This window comes from Astyanax mexicanus, chromosome 12 (assembly GCF_023375975.1).
Source record: "Astyanax mexicanus isolate ESR-SI-001 chromosome 12, AstMex3_surface, whole genome shotgun sequence".
Classification (NCBI taxonomy): domain Eukaryota; kingdom Metazoa; phylum Chordata; class Actinopteri; order Characiformes; family Acestrorhamphidae; genus Astyanax; species Astyanax mexicanus.
The window spans coordinates 17,261,560-17,283,475 of NC_064419.1; the positions used below are offsets into that span (position 1 = coordinate 17,261,560).

The 21,916-nt window shown below is 36.7% G+C and overlaps 1 protein-coding gene across 1 annotated transcript in view; it reads left to right on the forward strand.

Moving 5' to 3' along the window:
• Positions 1 to 21,916, forward strand: part of ralgps1 (Ral GEF with PH domain and SH3 binding motif 1) — a 148,373-nt gene that overhangs the window by 15,483 nt on the left and 110,974 nt on the right. Inside the window, exons 3-6 of the mRNA XM_022670725.2 lie at positions 2,958 to 3,062; positions 4,199 to 4,249; positions 13,389 to 13,472; positions 18,881 to 18,970. Coding sequence (XP_022526446.2) covers positions 2,958 to 3,062; positions 4,199 to 4,249; positions 13,389 to 13,472; positions 18,881 to 18,970 — 330 coding nt within the window. The remainder of the gene's footprint in view (positions 1 to 2,957; positions 3,063 to 4,198; positions 4,250 to 13,388; positions 13,473 to 18,880; positions 18,971 to 21,916) is intronic.

The following is a 21,916-nucleotide window of genomic DNA, read 5'->3' on the forward strand; positions in this document are numbered from 1 at the left end:
GAAAAGCACTCTTATCTTTAGTAAGCTTTACCATAATACTAAAAAAAACGTGTTTATCAAACTAGAAGGCACAATGGATTATAAGGCGCATTAAGCGACACTAGTAAGGATGCATACTTCGAAGTGAGCAAGGGTGTTGCCATGTTTCCCTTCTAATGGGGAAACTGAGGGAACCGCCTAAGTAAACAAAACTGTAATTCTTAAGTCTACACTGATTTCTCTCCAGAAAAAATGTTTATTTGGGTGAATAAAGCACTTTAGTTTACTTATAGTAAGCTTAGATTTCCAATATTTTGATGGGTGAGGGTGAGTTTTCAGTAAAGTTTCTCCAACACTAAGGTTGGGTTTAGCAGCATTAGGTTTAGCCACTAACCGCAGCACTAGCAGGACAAATTCATACATAAAGCGCACCGAATTATAAGGTGCACTGACGATTTTTGGGAAAATTAAAGAATTTTAAGTGTGCCTTATAGTCTGAAAAAATTAACAAACAAGTCAGTGCAACACATGCACTGCAGATATATTGACATTGAACCTAAAAGACCGAAAATATGCTCACAAATAACAGTAAACAGAAATGTGCTTAATTGAATTGGTAAAAAAAAAAAAAATTAAGCATTAAGTTGTTTATAAAAATGTTGTGATATAAAAATGAATCTGTACATCATTTTGTTGTGCAGAGAACTGTGTTCAGTGCATTTAAAAAGTGCAGTTTTGATTTGTGTGAATGTGTAAAAAGCAGAATGTTTGTGAGACTTGAGAAGAGGTTATATTCTCTGTGTGTTAGTTTAAATAATTGCATGTCATTTTAGTGTATTAGCAATTGGGGGAAAAAAATATAGGAATAAAATCATTTTACTTTGATTTCTGTTAAAAGAGGTTTTTACCCTCCTATGTGAAGTTGCCATTTTAGATATACACATGACAGTGATGTTTACATGCTTTTTAAATTGCATTTAGTAATACTGTTTTTTGCACAATCATTGGACATCTGTTTTTATACATAAGGTGCATTATGCCACACTTGTAAGTAACAGGGGTGTCGCCATGTTTTACTTCTAATTCAGCAGGTCTCACTGCTGGGTGGGGGTCGGGGTAACTTAGCTAAGTAAAGCTAAGTTAACTAAACTAAAATTCTTTAAAAAAATTATAATAATAATATTAAAAAAGTCTAAAGAGTTCTGGATGTTAATCTACACAGATTTCTCTCTAGAAAACTGTTTTTTTTCCCGTTTATTTACAGTAAGTTGAGATTTTTAGATTTCCACTAAGGCTGGGGGCTGCAGAATTAGCATTAGCAGCTAAAAGTAAATGCCATCTGATAGCGCTACACTGAGGAACCCTGAGTGTTCCTGTAATCCAGGGCGATATTAGCTAGCGGTTTGTTTCAATATAGCTTGTTTTACCCGGTGAACACGTAGGCTACAGGCCGATAACATCACCTCTGAACTGTGAATGACCTACCGCTTAGCGCAGTTAGCAGCTAATGCTGATGCTGCTCTAGCAGTACTAGCCAGGGTTAACAGCAGTCTAGATAGAGTTTGATAATACTCACCTCTGAATGGCAAAAGAACTAGCGCTTAACGCGGTTAGCGGCTAAAGCTAAAACTGCTCCTGCTCCAGTGCTGAAGAACCAAACTGAAACTCTTGTATAACGTTGTGAAGTTGCTTTACTGCTCCTTAAAACCTGACTTTCTTTGAGAAAATTAAATAATTTTAAGTGCGCCTTATTTAGGCATCAGTATGTCCATATATGGAGGGATGTGCGCTCATCACTGATAGACTACTCAGTAAGTTCTGCTAAACTGACCTGACTGTCTAAAAAGAGAATGACCTGAATAAAAGAATCCTCTATTAATGAAGAATGCATGTAAAGTGATTCAAAGCTTTAATTCTGAGCACAGATAATGCCTGGAACTTCAAAGGCTCAGCGAGGAGATAATGTGCTGATGAGAGAATTATTAGATGGTGTCTTCTCTCCTTATGTGTCTACAGTGAGGTCTATTTTTACACTTTAATATAAGATCCAGAAATGGATTCAATTATATTGCTGGAGGGGGTTCAGTAAATCAATTGGCATGTTACAGTGGTCAATAAAAGCAGGGATGCTCACTGCATACGTAGCTGTGTGTTTATACTCTGCGCTAAATGATCAGACGGTACTGTAATTCAGTTGGACAGTGGTAGTTAAATTGATTAAGCGTTCACGGGGGAAGCTGAATTGGTCAGAATTTTTTGGGTCAGGGACGATTAGGACATAGTGTAAATCATGGGTTCATATTGTGTCCTATTTTAGAACCTTACACTCAAGTGATGATCACAGATAAAAGCTCAATATAGATCCTAGACTCGTGTAACGAATGGAAGTGGCTGCAAGTTCTGAATGTTTTGATTCTGAATGCATGTGTTTTATCATGTTAAACAACAAACTAAACTTTATTTACAGTATTTTGCTTTTTTATCATACTTACATGTTATACAAACACAGATTAACAAGCACTTTTCAATATCAGACAACTATAACCTGAGTAAATATAAAATGTATTGTTTTAAATTATTATTTAATTTATTAAGTGAAAAGTGAAACAGTATTTGCCCCTAAATTTAAACTTAGTTCTTCCACCCTTGGTCGAAACAACTACAATCAGGCTTTACCGATAACTGGCAACGAGGCTTTCACATCTCTTTGGAGACATTTTGGCCCACTCTTCTTTGTAGTATTTTCAGCCACATTAGAGGGTTTTTGAGCATAAACAGCCTGCCTAGGCCACTCCAAAACCTTTATTTCGTTTTTTTTTTTTTTGACATTCCTAGGGGAATCGGCTGGTGTGCTTTATGTCATATAAATATATATTAAACCTGCTGAAGGCCCAGATCAGTCAACTTTAAGACAATTAAAAGCATAATATGCAGTTTTTTTATATTGTATATGTGTTTTCTTCTGTGTTTCCATGCAGGACAGCAGCAGTTCTGAGTCTCTGGATGGGCGGAGTTTGGACTCTGCTAAGAGCTATGATGCGGTGGTGTTTGACGTGCTCAAAGTGACACCCGAGGAGTTTGCTGTGAGTGTTTAAAACATTGGTTAACATGTATTAACGTGTATTCTGTACACAACGGTAAAGTTGTTTAGACACTTTTTTTATATTACCTTAACTAAACATGTCCTGTTTATGACATCAGCATTCTCATACATAATCCCCATCTACATGACAGCATGGACTCTAGCTTAGAATGAGTTTTTAAAAAGCTTACAAGCTCAATGCTCAAGTCCGTTTTTTTCTCAGATCAGATTTGATTATGACGGTTCACTTTCACAAATATAAGTGACCTGTATCTGTGTGTAATGTGAACCAATCTGTCCCTGAAACGTCTCACATGCACACACTGATGCGTGTATAAACATCACCTTTTTCACCGACAGCAAAAAAATGTTATATTTGAAAGACGACTCGTAGCTTTATAAAGAGAAATGGATGCGTTTGTTAGCAGCTCATATGTGGAGCATCTTTTGCTGGAGTAGAGAGGTAACAGCTGGTCTGAATTTCATGCTCAGGTCGAGGAGGTAAAAAAAAGGTCAGGCGGTTTGCTTTTGCTGTTTTTACAACTATAGCTGCACAGCTGCACCCAGAGATGTGTGGGTATAAGAGAGATGCGCATGAATAAAAGCAAAAAGACGCTTGAATTCTGATTTGACTGTTTACATTCATGTTGCATGTCCATGGATCGAATATGTATTTGATTTAGGACCACATGTGAAAGTGACTCAAATCTGATTTGAAAAAATCGGATTTGACATGTTCACACAACCATGAAAAATCAGAATTGAGCCTCATTGAGCAAAAAAAAATCTGATTTGAGTCAATTCAGCCTGGTAATGTGAACATAACCCAAAAACAGTGGTTTTGTGTGGATGGGAGGCCAAAACGCAGACAAAACTCACTATTTTTAAAAATATTGAAGTACGTGAGGATGATGCATTAGATCATTTAATGTGCCATTATTATTATGGGCTGTTTTACAGAACAATAACATTAAATATACATTGAATCCTCACCTTTTAATTTTTTCTAACACAACAAAAATAAATAAATAAAATAAAATATTTCAAATGTAATCATAAAATATGTGCTGTGTCTGCTTAACCAGTGTTTAACTGCTGTAAAACATTAACTTTTTTTTTTTTTCGTTCTCTCTAAAGGGTCAGATCACTTTGATGGATGCTCCGGTGTTTAAAGCAATACAGCCTGAGGTAAGGTTTCATATCTGAGTGATCTGTTAGTGATTATGTTAATAATAACTAATTCTATTTCTCCATTCACATCATGTGATTAATTGGGGAAAGTTTACTTTAACCTATAGTTTTACCCTTAACTAGGTTTAACTTTGCAATAAAATAATCTGTGTAACTTTATTATTAGCGAAAATCCACAATTTCACTGACCAATCAGAAATAGGTCTGTGTTCTCTCCACAGTCTGATGTAGGATTGAACTTTTTCATATATTGTCATAGTGTCTTTATACATTCAACCCTGAAACGAGGAGGTGGTCATAATATTCCATAATATATATGGACTGTGTGTAACCTCAGAACAGGGTATATGCAGCAGTGCAGATGGTCCCAGATTTCCATATAAAACCAAAGCAAACATACTAAACAGTACAGATCAATTTATATAAAAACTTGTATCTGGGAGCAATATTTATATTTGAGTGAATATTTTGGACTGCTGATATTAGATTTTTTTCCCCCCTGTCATTTGAACTTTGTTTTGGGTCATCAAAACGAGTGGACCTGTTTTTCTGTCACTCATACTGTTTTTACAGTGTGACATCACCAGTCAGTGAGCTCCCACACTGTGGGAAACAGATATGAATACACAATTTAGGCGTAATGTCATTTGAAGACATGGTATAGTGTTTTCTTTTTTTTTTTTTATACAAGATGCAAAAATGGCAAAATCACTTTACAGTAAATATCACAATATTTCATGGAATTTATGTGATAACGATACTCTTGGTGATATGACAAAACACTGAAAAAATCAAAAATACACTACTGCAACAAAATAAAAATTAAATTGTATTATTGCATACTATATGATTTGGCACACACCTAAATGAGATATTAAAAAATACAAGAGTTTTATCAGATTTGTAACAGAAGTCAATGATCTAGAATGTCATGATACTAATAATGCACTCCACATATCTCCATATATCCAGGGTTAAAGTAAAATCTGCTATATATAGTAGATATATAATGAGAAATGAGAAACACTGGGTTTTTATCTTTTGCTAAAAACAGCAAAAAAGTAGTACCCTGATGTGATAATTAGAGGTAGGTGATATGGCACGATATTTCAGGGTATATTATCGTTCCCAATATTTAAAAATGTTGCTGATATTATCGCGTATGATATGATATGGCACACCCCTACTTTACATACATAATTTTTTTCATGAATTCATATTGTAAAAAGCAGAAAAATTGGAAACATTTTAGAAAAGTACAACGTTACATAGACCCAACCCCATAGCCTTCAGATATCCCTTTATCAGTTGATTAGGGTATTGTGACTGTGATCTGGAGGAAAAGCCCAGCAGTAGTAACAGTGAGGAGCTCACAGCTCTGTCCTCCTGCTGCTCTGAGACTGTACTGACGTGGCAGCTCTCTGTACAGCTGTGTGTTACTGACACTCACAGACCACAGCGTCCCAACCTCTCAACTCCACTCACAGCATTACAGGCGTGCCCCGGCCGGGGCTTCAGCAGCTTCAGGACCTGCCCTGAGGATAGAAGGGTTACAGCGAGACCATTTTGTGCTGCTTGATCTAGAATTTTGTTCTCCTAGACCTGCCAACATGTACATCTGCATTGTCATCTCCTAGTATGCTTGTACGATTCAATGTTCTGTAGTATGCATGTTGTTTGGTCTCACATTTCCCTCATGTCGTCTCAAGTTTAACACAAACGCTAATCCAACAATCTACCTATAGATCAGTTCTCTACTTTTATCCACTTCATTTTCCTCCAAACTCTCATAACAGCATCCCTGTGCTGAAGATTCTCCCTCTCTCCATCTTTCCCTCCCTGCCTCTCTCTTTGTTTCTCTCCCTCCTTTCCTCTCTCCCTCTCTTGTGCTCCCTCTTGATTTCTCTCTCTCTCTCTTTTCCTCCCTCCCTCTTGATTTCTCTCTCTCTCTCTCTCTCTCTCTCTCTCTCTTTTCCTCGCTCCCTCTTGATTTCTCGCTCTCTCTCTTTTCCTCGCTCCCTCTAGCCCTTACTTGCTCTTACTCTCTCATTCTCTTTCTCTCAACCTCTCACTCACTCACTCTCTCTCTTGTTTCCTCTCACTCACTCACTCTCTCTCTCTCTCTCTGTCTGTTTGTTGCACTCTCTCCATTTCACTCATACTCACTCACTCACTCTAGTTCACTCTCACTCACTCACTCACTCACTCTCTCTGTCGCACTCTCTCTCGCTCGCTCTCTCTCTCTCTCTCACTCTCTCTGTCGCTCTCTCTCGCTCTCACTCTCTCGCTCTCACTCTCTCACTCTCACTTTCTCACTCTCTCTGTCGCTCTCTCTCTCACTCTCTCTGTCGCTCTCTCGCTCGCTCTCTCTCTCACTCTCTCTGTCGCTCTCTCTCGCTCTCACTCTCTCGCTCTCACTCTCTCGCTCTCACTTTCTCACTCTCTCTGTCGCTCTCTCTCTCACTCTCTCTGTCGCTCTCTCTCTCACTCTCTCTCTCACTTTCTCACTCTCTCTGTCGCTCTCTCTTGCTCTCTCTCTCTCTCTCTCTCTCTCTCCCTCTATCTCTCTCTCTCTCTCTCTCTCTCAATGCTGTGTTATTTGGTGTGAGTTTATGTCAGCTCGCAATAAAATAATTTTGTGAAGAACATTTATACATGACATTTTGATCATCAACAAGAATGTGCTGCTCAGGAGTTGGCTCATTACTAAAACTTACTAGAAAACCAACTGAAAATGAATGAGTTGTAATTCTTTATTGGTCAAAACGTTATCATATACTTAGTGACTTAATGTTTTGCCATAAATCTTTTACTAAAGAAATAAGTCAACTGTGTTTCTTATTGTCTTGTGGCGTTCTTGTTTGTTTTTTTGGTTTTTTTTTGCAGTTTTAGGAGGCATAAATGACTAAATGAATCATACTTGTGAACAGGGACATAAAAGGAGATTCAGAGCATCTAAACTCTAATAAGAATACAAGTCTAGCTGTTTGCAAACTGAATGTGCATTTCTTTATAGATGGATCACCTGCTGCAGTTTTATTCAGGATAAAGGATTCTATTGCCTACAGCATCTATTATGCCGCTCGATACTGCCTATACAGGGGTTGGACAATGAAACTGAAACACTTGTCATTTTAATGTGGGAGGTTTCATGGCTAAATTGGAGCAGCCTGGTGGCCAATCTTCATTAGTTGCACATTATTGCACCAGTAAGAGCAGAGTGTGAAGGTTCAATTAGCAGGGTAAGAGCACAGTTTTGCTTAAAATACTGCAATGCACACAACATTATGGGTCATGTGAGAGTTCAAAAGAGGACAGATTGTTGGTGCACGTCTTGCTGGCGCATCTGTGACCAAGACAGCAAGTCTTTGTGATGTATCAAGAGCCACGGTATCCAGGGTAATGTCAGCATACCACCAAGAAGGATGAACCACATCCAACAGGATTAACTGTGGATGCAAGAGGAAGCTATCTGAGAGGGATGTTCGGGTGCTAACCCGGATTGTATCCAAAAAACATAAAACCACGGCTGCTCAAATCTCGGCTGAATTCAATGTGCACCTCAACTCTACTGTTTCCACCAGAACTGTCCGTTGGGACAATAAATCATTGTGGTATAAAACAAGGTGTTTCAGTTTCATTGTCCAACCCCTGTACATGCATATATGCGTACAAATTCACAAATTTATACAGTAGTGTTTATGACAAATATTTGCTTTGGTAGATTTTAAGTGTACTTACTAGCAGCATATTTTCTCTTTTAATTGCAGGAGTAATTTAGTTTTAGTGTGATCTCTGAGCTAATGAGGAACAGTGCTTTACTGTAGATCCTGTAGCTCTGCTTCTCTGTTTAATGCTCTGTTACAGCTCTTCTTCCCGCTGTGTTGGAAAATGCATCTGCAGGGAAGGATATATCTGTAAGGCCTGTGTGCATTATAACTGCCCCGGCGTTCACACCGTTTCACGCTGTTAATAAGGGCCTGCGTGGGGCTCAGGAAATGGCATAAAATGTCTCACACCTTTCTTCTTCCCCTGAGCTTCATCAATCAGGAAAGAATACGGTTTAACGTTGCACTTTTAAATCTTTAATTTTTAACTTGTACTTAGTAGATATCAAATGGTTTTAGGACCAAATGTTTTTTTTTGTTTGTTTTTTTACACAAGTAGTTGTGAGACATGTCCAGGGAACCTGGTGTATTGGAAGTTGTGTTTGCTGTGCTGTTTTTATCTCTGTTAATTAGGTTGTTCTGTAATGGAACCACAGTCAGGCCTGCTGAATTCATTAACAGTAGTTCCCACTGGAAACAGAGCTAATATTAAAAGTGCTGACTTTGACCTCCACGAATATTAATTCAGGATAATCTTCCACCATTCATTACATCAAGGCCTTCCAAGTCTGACATTCTTGACAGTAAAAGTGGTTTTATTTTGCCCCGGCGGCCCAACATTAACATGGTATTTGCTTTTGTTGTGATTTGTCGTAGGCCTGTGTGCTCCCTCTGTAATATTTCATCTACATACAGTAGTGTGAAGAAGTGTTTGGCCCTTTCATGAGTTCCTTTTTTTTTTTGCATGTTTCACATCAAACTAATTTAAATATTAGTCAAAGACAACACAAGTAAACAGAAAATGCATTTTTACATAAAGATTTTTATTGTTAAGGTAGAAAACTAATCCAAACCTACTTGGCCCTGTGTGCCGCCTAAATCTATGCTGTGGAGGAATTTTGCTCTACTCTTTTTTGCAGAATTGTTGTAATTCACACATGAACCACCTTTTGAAAGTCATGCCAAAGCACCCTAATAGGATTCAGGTCAGGACTTTGACTAGGCCACTGTAAAATCTTTACTTTGTTTTTCTTCAGCCATTCAGAGGTGGACTTGCTGGTGTGTTTTGGGTCATTGTCCTGCTGCAGAACCCAAGTTCGTTTCAGCTTGAGGTCACAAACAGATGGTCGGACATTCTCCTTCAGGATCTTTTGGTAGACAGCAGAATTCATGGTTCCATTTATCACAGCAAGTCTTCCAGGTCCTGAAGCAGCAAAACAGCCCCAGACCATCACACTACCACCACCATGTTTTACTGTAGATATTATGTTCTTTTTCTGAAATTCACTGTTACTTTTACGCCAGATTCCAAAAAGTTCCAGTTTTACGCCAGATTCCAAAAAGTTCCAGTTTTTACGCCAGATTCCAAAAAGTTCCACTTTTGTCTCGCCAGTCCACAGCGTATTTCTCCCTAAAGTCTTGGGCATCATCAAGATGTTTTCTAGCAAAATTGAGACAAGCCTGAATGTTCTTTTTCTCAGCAGTGATTTTTGTTGTGGTACTCTGCCATGCAGGCCATTTTCACCCAGTCTCTTTCTTACGGTGGAGTCAACACTTGACCTTCACTGAGGCAAGTGAAGCCTGCAGTTCTTCGGATGTTGTTATGGGTCTTTTTTGACCTCTTGGATGAGTTGCGCTGACCTCTTGGGGTAATTTTGATTGGCCAGCCACTCCTGGAAAGGTTCACCACTGTTCCACATGTTCGCCATTTGAGGATAATGATTCTCACTGTGCTTCGCTGGAGTCACAAAACAGTAGAAATTACTTTATAACCTTTTCCACACTGATAGCTCTGAATTACTTTCTTTCTTTTAATTTGTTCCTGAATTTCTTTGGATATTGGTAAAATGTCTAGCTTTTGAGCATCTTTTGGTCTACTTCACTTTGTCAGGCAGGTCAGATTTAAGTGATTTCTTAATTGAGAACAGGTGCAGCAGTAATCAAGCCTTGGTGTTGCTAGAGAATTTAAACTCAGGTGTGATAAACCAGAGTAAAGTTATGTTTTAACTGGGAGGCAAACACTTTTTCCCACAGGGCCATGTAGGTTTTTTTAAATGCTTTAATATTAAAAACCTTTGTGCATTTTGTGTTTTACTTGTGTTGTCTTTGACTAATATTTACATTTGTTTAATAATCTGAAACAGGAAAAAAGAGACAAACATGCAAAAAAAAAAATCATGAAGGGGCAAACATTTTTTCATACCACTGTAATTCATAGAGTGGGTCTAACAGGCACAGCTAACATTAACAAAGTCAGGCCAACAATTGCAAGCTAAGTAAAAGAGGATATTTTAAGACATGATTAACTTAAGACAGAGGGCTGTGATTGGAGGGCAGTCACATTTAGTTGGGTGATAATGTACTCGCACACTCTTGATGCAGTGGAATTAGGAATTGCATGCCTGAGGTAAAAAAAAAAAGTTCCATACAGTTTTTATGTAATACTCTGAATGCAGTGGAGATCTGTAGCCAGACCCCACTGCATTCAGAGTAGATTAGTAAGAAACTCTCTAAGAGTAAGAAAGTCTCTTTTTCCCCCAATATAAAAGATGAGCAGATGAGCATTAGTTGTTTTTAATTGTTTATATTTAAAAAAAACATTTTTTTACAAGCGCTCTTCAATCCGTCCAGAATTTTGGTCCCGACCCACCAGTTGTGCCTCAAAACAGTCCCCAGGTCCATTTCCTTCACTGTGTGCTCTCAGATATGAGGATTTATCCTGTAAATGTGACTAGAGCCTTCATTAGATGTGGGACATGCTGCGCTGTGGTGTTTAGCCTGATCTAACCTATATAATCCTGAAAACACTAAAGCTCACCATGTTAAGCGAAAAACAGGTCAACAAAAAAAGATTAACAAAAATAACGAACAATTAGTGAGAACTTTGGTTCTGCTTAGGGATATAAAACTGTAACAGGATCTGTGTATTTTGCACACAAATTCAACATCTCATTCCCTAAAAATCAAGATCAGAAGGAACTGGGAATGTTATTGAGAATTGACTATATGATTAGCATTTGTAGTGAATTGGGGGTAAAATGATACTGTTATAATGAATAAATATTCTTTATTAGTAACTTTTACATTTTAAGGTTCTATTCATTTTCATATTAATACAGAAATATAGCTCTAAAGATAAAGTTCAAGAGGTTGGAGAAAATCTACATTTACTTTAGCAAAGAGCAAAGCCTCATCAATTCATAAAGACAAAAAAGAGATTATAATAGTGAGTAAGTATTTTTTATCAAATTTATTAAAAACCTTTATTGTTTTTTTTTTCCTGATAGAAAATATCATATGTCATATATAACGGATCTAGATTACAGATGTTCAGGGAAACTATACCTGTTCATTTTAGATGATTTTGAGTTCATTGATTGTATGATTAGCATTTGTAGTGAATTGGGAAAAAAATAATACTGTTATAATGAATAAATATTCTTCATCAATAACTTTTAGCATATACCTCTAATAATTTTCACATTAATACAGAATATTGCTCTAAAGATAAAGTTCAAGAGGTTGGAGAAAATCTACATTTTGTTTAGCAAAGAGCAAAGCCTCATCAATTCATAAAGCAAAAAGAGATTATAATAGTGAGTAAATATTTTTTATTAAAATATTTTTAATTTGTTACAGTAAAAATCTGTAACTTTATCGTTGTTTTCTGATGGTACATATCAAATGTTATGTATTACTGATCTAGATTACAGATGTTTAGGTAAACTAGACCTGTTCATTTTAGATGATTTGAAATTAAAAGGCTCACTCCTTGTAAAAGTCAGTGTAAATTTGTTCAAGCAGCCAAAACTGAATCTGCTTGTGTGGCCTAAAGCGGTGACTCTGCAAAAAGGCGAGAATATTTTTGGTAATGAGGGACGGTATCCAAAAGGTTCTGCAGCTTACACATGTGGAAACTTCAGCTTCCAAAACCACGACTTAAACACTTTTATAAATATTTCCAGCTGCTTTTCATTGAGCAGTCTGTGCGGCTGCTGTAATACATGCAACAATGATCCACCTTATATGAACCTGAAAATACTATCAGGAGGCTTTGAACCATAAAATATTCCATATTTGGGAATATCATGGCGCTGTTAATGGCAGGGTTGGCAGTAAATTGAAAATTCTTTGTTTGACTGTGTTCCCTCAGTTGGGGGCTTTATATATGTGTGGGAAGGAATTCCATATGTGAAAATTCCATCTTGTAAAAGTATTATTCATAGTAACTGTATGAATGTGTCCTTAATAAAAGTTCATATGGATCTGTCTTCTGGCACAGAGATTTGGAACCATACTGCCTGACAAATTTAAAAGTTTTGAAAAATTCCATTTTGTTCATTGATTTTGGACTGTAATGGTTAAGGTTGTATAGAAACTGCTATTTCCAAGCTATGTATTATGCTGTATTGACTGTGGTTCTCATAAGAAAATGGCTTTTATGACACGCTTATAAGCCACATTACATCATTATTTTATAGTAATTTTATCTCTATCAGGGAAGTCACCATGTTTAATTTTCTAATTCTGCTGGGTGGCGAGACCTGTAAAGTTAAGCTAAGTTAAATAAACTGAACTGTAATATATATATTCATAATTATAAATAAATTAAAGTCAAATAAGTGCTGGATGTTAATCTACACAGATTTCTGTCTTGAAAACTGTTTATTTGGGTGAGTAAAGCAGTTCTGTTTATTTACAGTAAGCTTAGATTTTCAGATTTCCACTAAGGCTGCAGCAGTATTAGCATTAGCAGCTAACCGCAAGTGATTAGCAGCTAATGCTATCAGGCAGCGCTACACAGAGAAACCCTGAGTTTTCTGGTAAGCAGGGGTGATATTAGTTAGCGGTTCATCACACGTAGCTTGTTTTAACACAGTGAACATGCAGACTACAGGCGAATAATACTCACCTCTGAATGTCGAAAGAGCTAACGGTTAGCGTGGTTAGCAGCTAATGCTAATACTACTCAAGCCTCAATGCTGGAGAACTGAACTGAAACTCCTGTGTAACTCTGTACTTCAGCGGCGTGACTTCACTGCTCCTTACAACCTGACTGGTAGATTTCAACTATATAAGGCGCACTGTCAATTTTGGGGGGAAATTAAAGGATTTTAAGCGAGTGCGAAAAATACAGTATATTTATAATAACAGGCTGATTTATGAAACGTTATTGCTGCAAAGTTTTCTAAATCATTTAAATGTTTTTTTTGATTATTGATGATCTTCTTCCTTAGACGCATTTATTCCATGCCCTTGGAATGTGATTTTTTAAAATAGTTTTATTCTTTTGTTTAAAATGTTTGTAGGAGCTGGCCAGCTGTGGGTGGAACAAGAAGGAGAAGCATAGCCTTGCACCTAATGTAGTGGCCTTCACCCGGAGGTTCAATCAGGTAAGAACAGCTATAGCTTTGCTCTGTTATTAGCATGCTAATTAAATAACATTTTCTTTGGTCTTTTAAATTGAAAACAATAGTATTTTTGAAGGGTGAGGGGACAAATCACGCTAATCTCTACGTGTTGACAGCAATTTATTGATATTAACCTGTATTAAAAGTACTCTTCTTCTACATGCTCTGTGTAATTACATATTCTCACCAGAGAGGGCTCTATATCCCCAGATCTCCTAAACCAGGGGTCACCAACCTTTTTGAACCTGAGAGCTACTTCTTGGGTACCAATTAATGCGAAGGGCTACCAGTTTGATACACACTCGTGAAATTACAAATTTTCTCAATTTACCTTTAATTATATGTTATTATTAATAATTAATGACATTCATCTATGTGAAGACACAGATATCAATAGGCAACACTATTATTATAAATCTCTGCAAGTGTTTACATTTTATATTATATTTTAATATAATATTACATATTATATTACATTATATTGTATAATAATATATAAACTATAGGCTATCTCTAAGCTAATATTAATGTAATATAATCTAAAATTACATCAATGCAACTGTGATTTAAAAAAAAAAGAATAGCAACAAAAATGCTATTTTTAGACCAGGCCTGCGGGCTACTCATAAGGTCCTTGCGGGCTACCTGGTGCCCGCGGGCACCATGTTGGTGACCCCTGTCCTAAACTAACCAAACTAACTGTGTTCAGAAAAGCAGGTTTTAGATCAGTCCTCATGAATCAAGGGATGGTTTACAGTTTGTGATTCGTCTCTGTGTGTTTTGAGTCCAAAAAAATAATAAATGAATAAATAAAAAAATACAATAATTTTATCAGATTTGTAACAGAAGTCAATGATCCAGAATGTCATGATTCTAATAACGCTCTCCAAATATCTCCATATATCCAGGATTAAAGTAAAATAAATAATACTGTACAGATAAAATATCTGTCTCTAGTAGATATATAATAGGAAATGAGAACAGTGTGGATTTTCCTTTTGCTGAAAACAGTAAAAAAAAAAAAAAAAAAAGTACTACCCTGATGTGATAATTAGGAAACATATTTCAGAGTATAATATAGTTCATTATATTCAAAAATGTTGGTGATATTAATGAGTACGATACGATATGACACACCCTTATTATGTAGGTCTTCTGTCTGGTAGTGAGTAAAATCTACTGTCAGTGTACTCTGAATAACCCAGAGTGCTGTCCATAATTAGCTTTTTATTAGTTTCAGTTTTATTAATACATGCATTATAAAAATTACTATGAATCACATCATAGGAAAAACTGTGTCAGCAGTGCAGATTATTATTGTATTTCACTCTGTAATTGTCTTTAATTTAATTACAGACACTTTTCTCTTATTTGCACATTTTTTGGCTGGACATTTCCTAATCATGGGTAATTTTGTTCAGTGTGAGAGTGTTTTATAGCTGTGGATTTGGATTTGATTTGAATTCATTTTTATAGCTTCAGCCATTGTCAGGAATTCCTATCTAGACACTTAGGAAAAATAAGTAAATGTTATTGGAAAGTAGATTTTATTTCTATATGGAAAGATCACTGTTCTGTTCTTTCTGAGAACTCTTAAAGCTTTAAAACTGAACAGATTAATTCATTTTGTTGATTAATATAATTTTTGTGTTGTATTTAATGAGTGAGGTTTCTTTGCCTATAGTCTGATTTGGTTCTCCGCTGTAAACTAGTTATTGTGTTTAAGCATTAAAATTAAAAGAACTAAACAGCACACTGTGAGCTGGAACATGTGAATGGCTGTTGTTCAATTCTGCCACATTTTTACTGCTTGACAGTTTTACAGAAACTGAATTACAAAAATATTGGGACACCTGTTCATTTATTGCTTAAAGACGAGACAAGGTGTCTGTCTGTGTGTCTATGTCTGTGTGTGTTTGTCTCTGTGTATGTATGTCTGTGTCTTTGTGTGTGTGTGTGTCTTTGTCGGTGTCTCTTTGTGTGTCTGTGTGTGTCTCTGCCTGTGTGTGTGTGTCTGTGTGTCTCTGTCTGTCTGTCTGTCTGTATGCGTGTGTGTTTGTCTCTGTGTATGCATGTCTGTGTCTTTGTGTGTGTGTCTCTTTGTGTGTCTGTGTGTGTCTCTGTCTCTGCCTGTGTGTCTCTGCTTGTCCATCTCTGTCTGCGTGTCTCTGTCTGCGTGTGTGTCTGCGTGCGTGTCTGTGTGTGAGTCTCTGTCTGTGTGTTTCTGTGTGTGTGTGTATATCTGTGTGTATTTGGTCTTACAGTTTATTGTCACTCTCTGAAATATAACACTATTTTAATTCCAGTTCTTTCCAAAGTTTAGTAAAATTTGTTTCCTATGCACAAATCATAACTAATAACATAATATGTTATTATATGTTATATGTAAAACTAATAACTAAAATATGTCTGATTTGTGTTTAGCATTTTAAATAAATAAATGCTTGTGATGAATGAATGAGCCACAGTGTCTTATTATTTTTATTTTTTTTAGACTTGGTATTTCTGTTTCTCTGATCTCATGGTTCAGAATTACACATGTTTAATAATACTTAACTCCACTTTTTAATTTAAGCTTATTGGAAACGTCTAATATGATTAAATGCATCCTATTTTAGTCAAAACAAAATAATTAAGTGTAGAAGCATCTGAAAAGTCAACAGTGGTTAGTGTTGTATATTAATAGCATGTTCCATTCAGCATTTTATTGGAAGAACACTTGTAATGCAAATTATTAAGTGCTGATTAATAATAGGAAGGATTGTGGAGAGTTATAGATGTATTTACTGTAAGCGTCATGCCGCTGCAGAAACCCTAACCATCAATACCTTCTTTCAGTCCTGAGGACCTGCGCTGTTTCCTCCTGGGCTGTTAACATTTCCTCTACAGTGTTCATTATTATTTTTGCAGGCTTGTGTATGAAGGTTTGCTTTCATAGCAGAAAGCGTTATATATTTTATATTTTAGCTTGTAAAATCTGATTTACAGTATGTTTCGTTTGGAGCACTTCAGCAGTTCCTAGTCAAGAATTTGTGAGGAGTCATCTCAGCATTGCGCTCATTAAAGGGCTTGTTTTTGTTGTTGTAGAGAGGATCTGGCTTTAGCATTACGTCAGTGAAAGGTGAAAGGGTTAGAATAAACAGAGACCCGAGCTCTACAACTGCAGCACCTCCTCACTGATCAGCGGGTTGGAGGAGATGCTCAGGCTGCTTCTGTACATAGCAGTTTATTTACTGTGCGTTTAATTCTGTATCCAAAATAAAATGCATGCTATGTAATCTGTGTTATATTATGACCCCCATTTATTTCAAACTTATAGACTAACAACTGTTCAAAATGTCTAGGGTTTGAGTAGACAACAATATAAATGAAAGACCTCACAGATCAGGCATAGAATATGCATTTCTGTAAATTGTAAATTGTAAAAGTGTATTTTTGCACAATAAGGCACACCTTATTATAAGGAGCACTATCTATAAACGTCTTTTTTCTGGTCTATTTTCATACATAAGGCGCACTGAATTATAAGGCGCATTTTAAGAGACACTATAAGGAACTTCTAATTCAGCAGGTCTCACCGCTGGGTGGTGATGGAGGGGTTAGATAAGTAAGTTAAGTAAAGCTAAGCTAAGTAAACAAAAATAATAAAAAGTAATAAAAAAAAGACTTTCTTTTAAAGTTCCTTTAGTTTGAGATAGTTGATAGTTAACTGAAAGCTTGAGAAAGCTTCTCTGTCCATGTTCTCTGTGAGAGAGAGGATGATCGTGATATTTAAGTTGACTCCTCACATTCCAGTCCAGATGAGTACCGGTAACCCCCACAACTAGCCAGAAAGAACACTTTTCCTCACAAATAGAGGTCTGAAGTTCAAAACTGCACAGAAACCAACACTGTATGTTGGGGATGTTTGTGTTGTGTTTTGTGTAATATAGTGGGTAAGCTTCTCTTTTTATAATTTTGCTGCAAATATAGCGCTGTCCAAACACTTGTGGTGGGCTGTCTGGGTCCACATTACCAGGGCACATTTTTGTCTTTGTCTAGCTCTTTTTTGAAAGAAATGTCAGATCAAGCAATGATGTTTGGAGAAGTGAAGGTAATGTATTCAACGCCGGGATCACTGTACCAACTGTTAAGCATGGTGGTGGTGGTAGCAGCCTGATCTGGGGCTGTCCTGCTGCCAGCAGAATTGGTGCAAAAAGTGGATGTATAATGAGAGACATAACCTTAAACCAGGAGTGTCCAAACTACGGCCCGCGGGCCATTTGCGGCCCGTTTCCTTTTTTGGAGCGGCCCGCGAGGTATTTTAGAAATAGAATGAAAGTTGGCCCGCTGTGAAGCAGGTTTTTATAATGTAAGATTCAAAGTTTGAACACTAGGTGTCAGAAACGGGCCAAAGAGTCTAAAAGCGGAGAGAGTGTGCATATCTAGCGCAGAAAAACGGGGCAAAGAGCCTTAACGCGGAGAGGGAGCACATTTCTAGCGCAGAAAAACGGGGCAAAAGAGTCTAAAAGCGGAGAGAGTGCGCATTTCTAGCGCAGAAAAACGGGCCAAAGAGTCTAAAAGCGGAGAGGGTGCGCATTTCTGGCGCAGAAAAACGGGGCAAAGAGTCTAAAAGCGAAGAGAGTGCGCATTTCTATTGCAGAAAAACGGGGCAAAGAGCCTTAACGCGGAGAGGGAGCACATTTCTAGCGCAGAAAAACGGGGCAAAAGAGTCTAAAAGCGGAGAGAGTGCGCATTTCTAGCGCAGAAAAACGGGCCAAAGAGTCTAAAAGCGGAGAGGGTGCGCATTTCTGTCGTAGAAAAACGGGGCAAAGAGTCTAAAAGCGAAGAGAGTGCGCATTTCTATTGCAGAAAAACGGGGCAAAGAACCTTAACGCGGAGAGGGAGCACATTTCTAGCGCAGAAAAACGGGGCAAAAGAGTCTAAAAGCGGAGAGAGTGCGCATTTCTAGCGCAGAAAAACGGGCCAAAAAGTCTAAAAGCGGAGAGGGTGCTCAGTTGTAGCGCAGAAAAACGGGACAAAGAGTCTAAAAGTTGCCGTAATTAAGTAGTTTACTATTAAGAGACATCATGAAATGAAACATCAATTTGAAAAATCTTAGTTTACACAACACTGTCAAAAATAAAGATAGTAAGTCAAGTAAAATGGTGTGTAAATGAAATAATCAGGAAAAAAGTATTACTAAAGTGGTATATTTCATTATTTGTTTTATTACAGAGTCTGTGGCCCGTGACTTTAAATATATTTCTCCTTCTGGCCCCCAACAAAAAAAGTTTGGACAACCCTGCCTTAAACCATCAGCTAGATCAGCTAGATCTTTGAAACTTGGACTCAGTTGTGTGTTCTGACATTTCTAACCTTTTTTTTTTATGTTTTCTGTATGTTTTCAGGTCAGTTTCTGGGCAGTGAGGGAGATCTTGACAGCACAGACTCTGAAGATCCGAGCTGAAATCTTGGGTCACTTCATCAAAATTGCAAAGGTATGATGTTTTTTTTTTCTATGTCTTAACTCACATTTTATCAGTTTGTCAAACTGGAATAAAGAAAATGGATGTTGCATGGCTTTTAAGTGAACGCTTTAAATTTAGTAAATGTCTTCTATTGATATTTACTTTGCATTTGCAAAATGTAGCTGCTACAAAATATTTCATGCCCTAAAATAACCACTTTTGCTTAAAGAACTATCTTTATAATAGACAGCGATTCTGATTGTGAACCTTTTAGAATTTTCTGGAAAAGGTAAAAAAAAAGGACTCTGAAGAGGCTGGACTTTACCAGCACACATTCATTGGAGTTTTTGTGTACAAATAGAGGAAGGTAATACCAGTGATTCTTACCAGGAATGGTTTCCCAACAAAGATCATACCAAGAGCAAGGTATGTAATAGCGAGCAAGGTCACAGAGAAGCCAGAGTAACTTCTAGGCAACTGAAGGCCTTTCTTACTTTCTTACCTCACTAATTTCCGTGTTCCACCATCAGTCCACCATCAGCAGAACACTGGACAACAAACGTGAGCATTGTAGGGCTACAGGGAGAAATGGGTTTTACTCAAAATAGATTGCTAAATATCACATACACAAGCTAGAATCGATTGAAATGTTTATTCATTTATTCAAAGAAAAACACTGCATTCTAGCATAACAATCTTATCCCATCTGTGAAACACGGTGGTGGTAGTATCGTGGTTTTGGGTCTGTTTTGCTGCATCTGGGAATATAGACTCTATGGAATATGAAAACATCTACAAAAGGCAAAGGTTCAACAACTTTTGCAGCTCACAGATATGTCATTTTGGGTCATTATCTTAATAAATAAATCACAAAGTAATAACTAATATGTATGTCTCACTGATTTAATTTGATTAGCCCTATACTCTACTTAAATTTATGCAGAAATATAAAAAACAACAAATTTAAGCACCACTGTAGATGTAGAAGAACCTTTAGCTTTTTTTCCTTTTCAAGCATATCTGTGAGAAATCTATGACATCATTTTATGATTAAAATAAGAGAAATAAATACTACAGACATTTCTGAGTTGCGTGTTGTTTTTGGTCTCTCACAGTTATATGGAAGCACTTTGGAAGAGCTACAAACGCTCTTTATAGTGGCGCCACACACACATGCTCACAGCAGGTCAGCGCTCACCTGTGAATTCAATCAGCTGTGGTTCAGTCCTGATGTGGAACCCAGGAGCTCAGAGGGTCCTTGCCCTCCTCCACCTCCAACGTCTAAGTGATCACGTGCGTTTGTTAGCTTAATCTCTTTTCCCTGCTGCACTCAGGCATGCCTCAGTGAGTCTGAGAGAGCCATGCTGACAACTGCGCTAATAGCCAAAACAGACAGAGAGAAGACTGAACCAAAGCACTGCGGAGGATCCTCCCGACCGTCCCCCGTAAACCCCGACCGGCACTGTGTAGAGAGAGGTCATCCTGCGCAGTGGAAAATACACCAGTAGCACGTCATTGTCTACATGAAAAAACAAATAAAAAAGATGAATGAACAATCTTACTATGTAAAAAAGTATAATTATCAATACATTTAATCTATATATATTTTTGAATGAAGCTTTACAGTAAAATCAGACACACAAACCAATAAGAAAGTAAGTAAGTAAGTATTAATTTATATAACACTTTTCCAAGCAAACCTACAAAGTGCTTCACATGCAATACTATAAACATAAAATGATAAAAAATAATAAATCAATATAGTTACTCTATAAAATCATAAAAGTAACCCAGAAAACATGAGCAATGTCCACACTCAAAGGCTAATGTGTAAAGGTGTGTTTTAAGTCTCTTTTTAAAGATCTCTTTGGACCCAGCAAGTCTTATCCTGAGGCAGAGTGTTCCACAGTTTTGGAGCATACACAGAAAAAGCACAATCTTCTTTACGTTTCCGCCTCGTCCTAGGGACAACTAAAAGCCCCTGACTAGCTGACCTCAGTGCCCTGGCACTAGAATATGGCACTAAAAGCTCAGAAATATATTTTGGTCTACCGTGCACAGAGTGATATTTTAAAACCAGAATTTTAAACTGAATCCTAAAAGCAACAGGGAGCCAGTGTAAAGATGCCAGCACAGGAGTAATATGCTGGCAATAAACAACCTCTATGCTGGTAATTAACAACCTCAACACACACATACAGTATGGCGGGGCTATACGGATGAAAAAAACTATATTTTTTGCAGAATGACTATATATGATATATATCTCCATATTTTTACATCCTATAAGGTAATAACAAAATGACACTTTTGTAACATTTAGCTTTGTCTCAAAATATATACAGGCACTTTCATCATTTAATGCCAAATCCTAAATAATAGAGTAGCCTAGTAGTTCTAGCAATGTCTGAAAGGAAATTCAAATTACACTAATTTTTTAAAACCAAATAAAAGTGTTTTTTTTTTTTTTTTACTTCAAGTAGCCTAAAAACAAGGGACGTATTAAATGCAGTGTGCTTTTAGAAAATAAATATTAGTAAATAAAAAGTGCAGTTTTATTTTTTAATTTTTTTAATTTTTATTTTTTTTTCATTTCAATTCTCATACCTAGGTGAAGGAGCTGATTGGTCAGTTAATGTTTGAGTAGTTGTGTCTAATTTAAACAAAGGTGTAGGAGCACCCACCATATAGTGACTTAGAACAACATTTGTAGAATTACAGTTAATTACAAATAAACAAATATTTTTTTTTCTGTACTTCTGTTTATTATTAGTTAAATCCGACTAAAGATCACTTTACAACTTAAACATGTTACTCCACATTACATTTAATTGTATCCATATATGACAAAAACTGAGCAGCTATCATCAAATATTTAAAATAATATAACAACTACATATTATTATTATTATTATTATTATTATTATTATTATTATTATTATTATTATTAGAATGTCAATTCTGTTTTTACGTTTG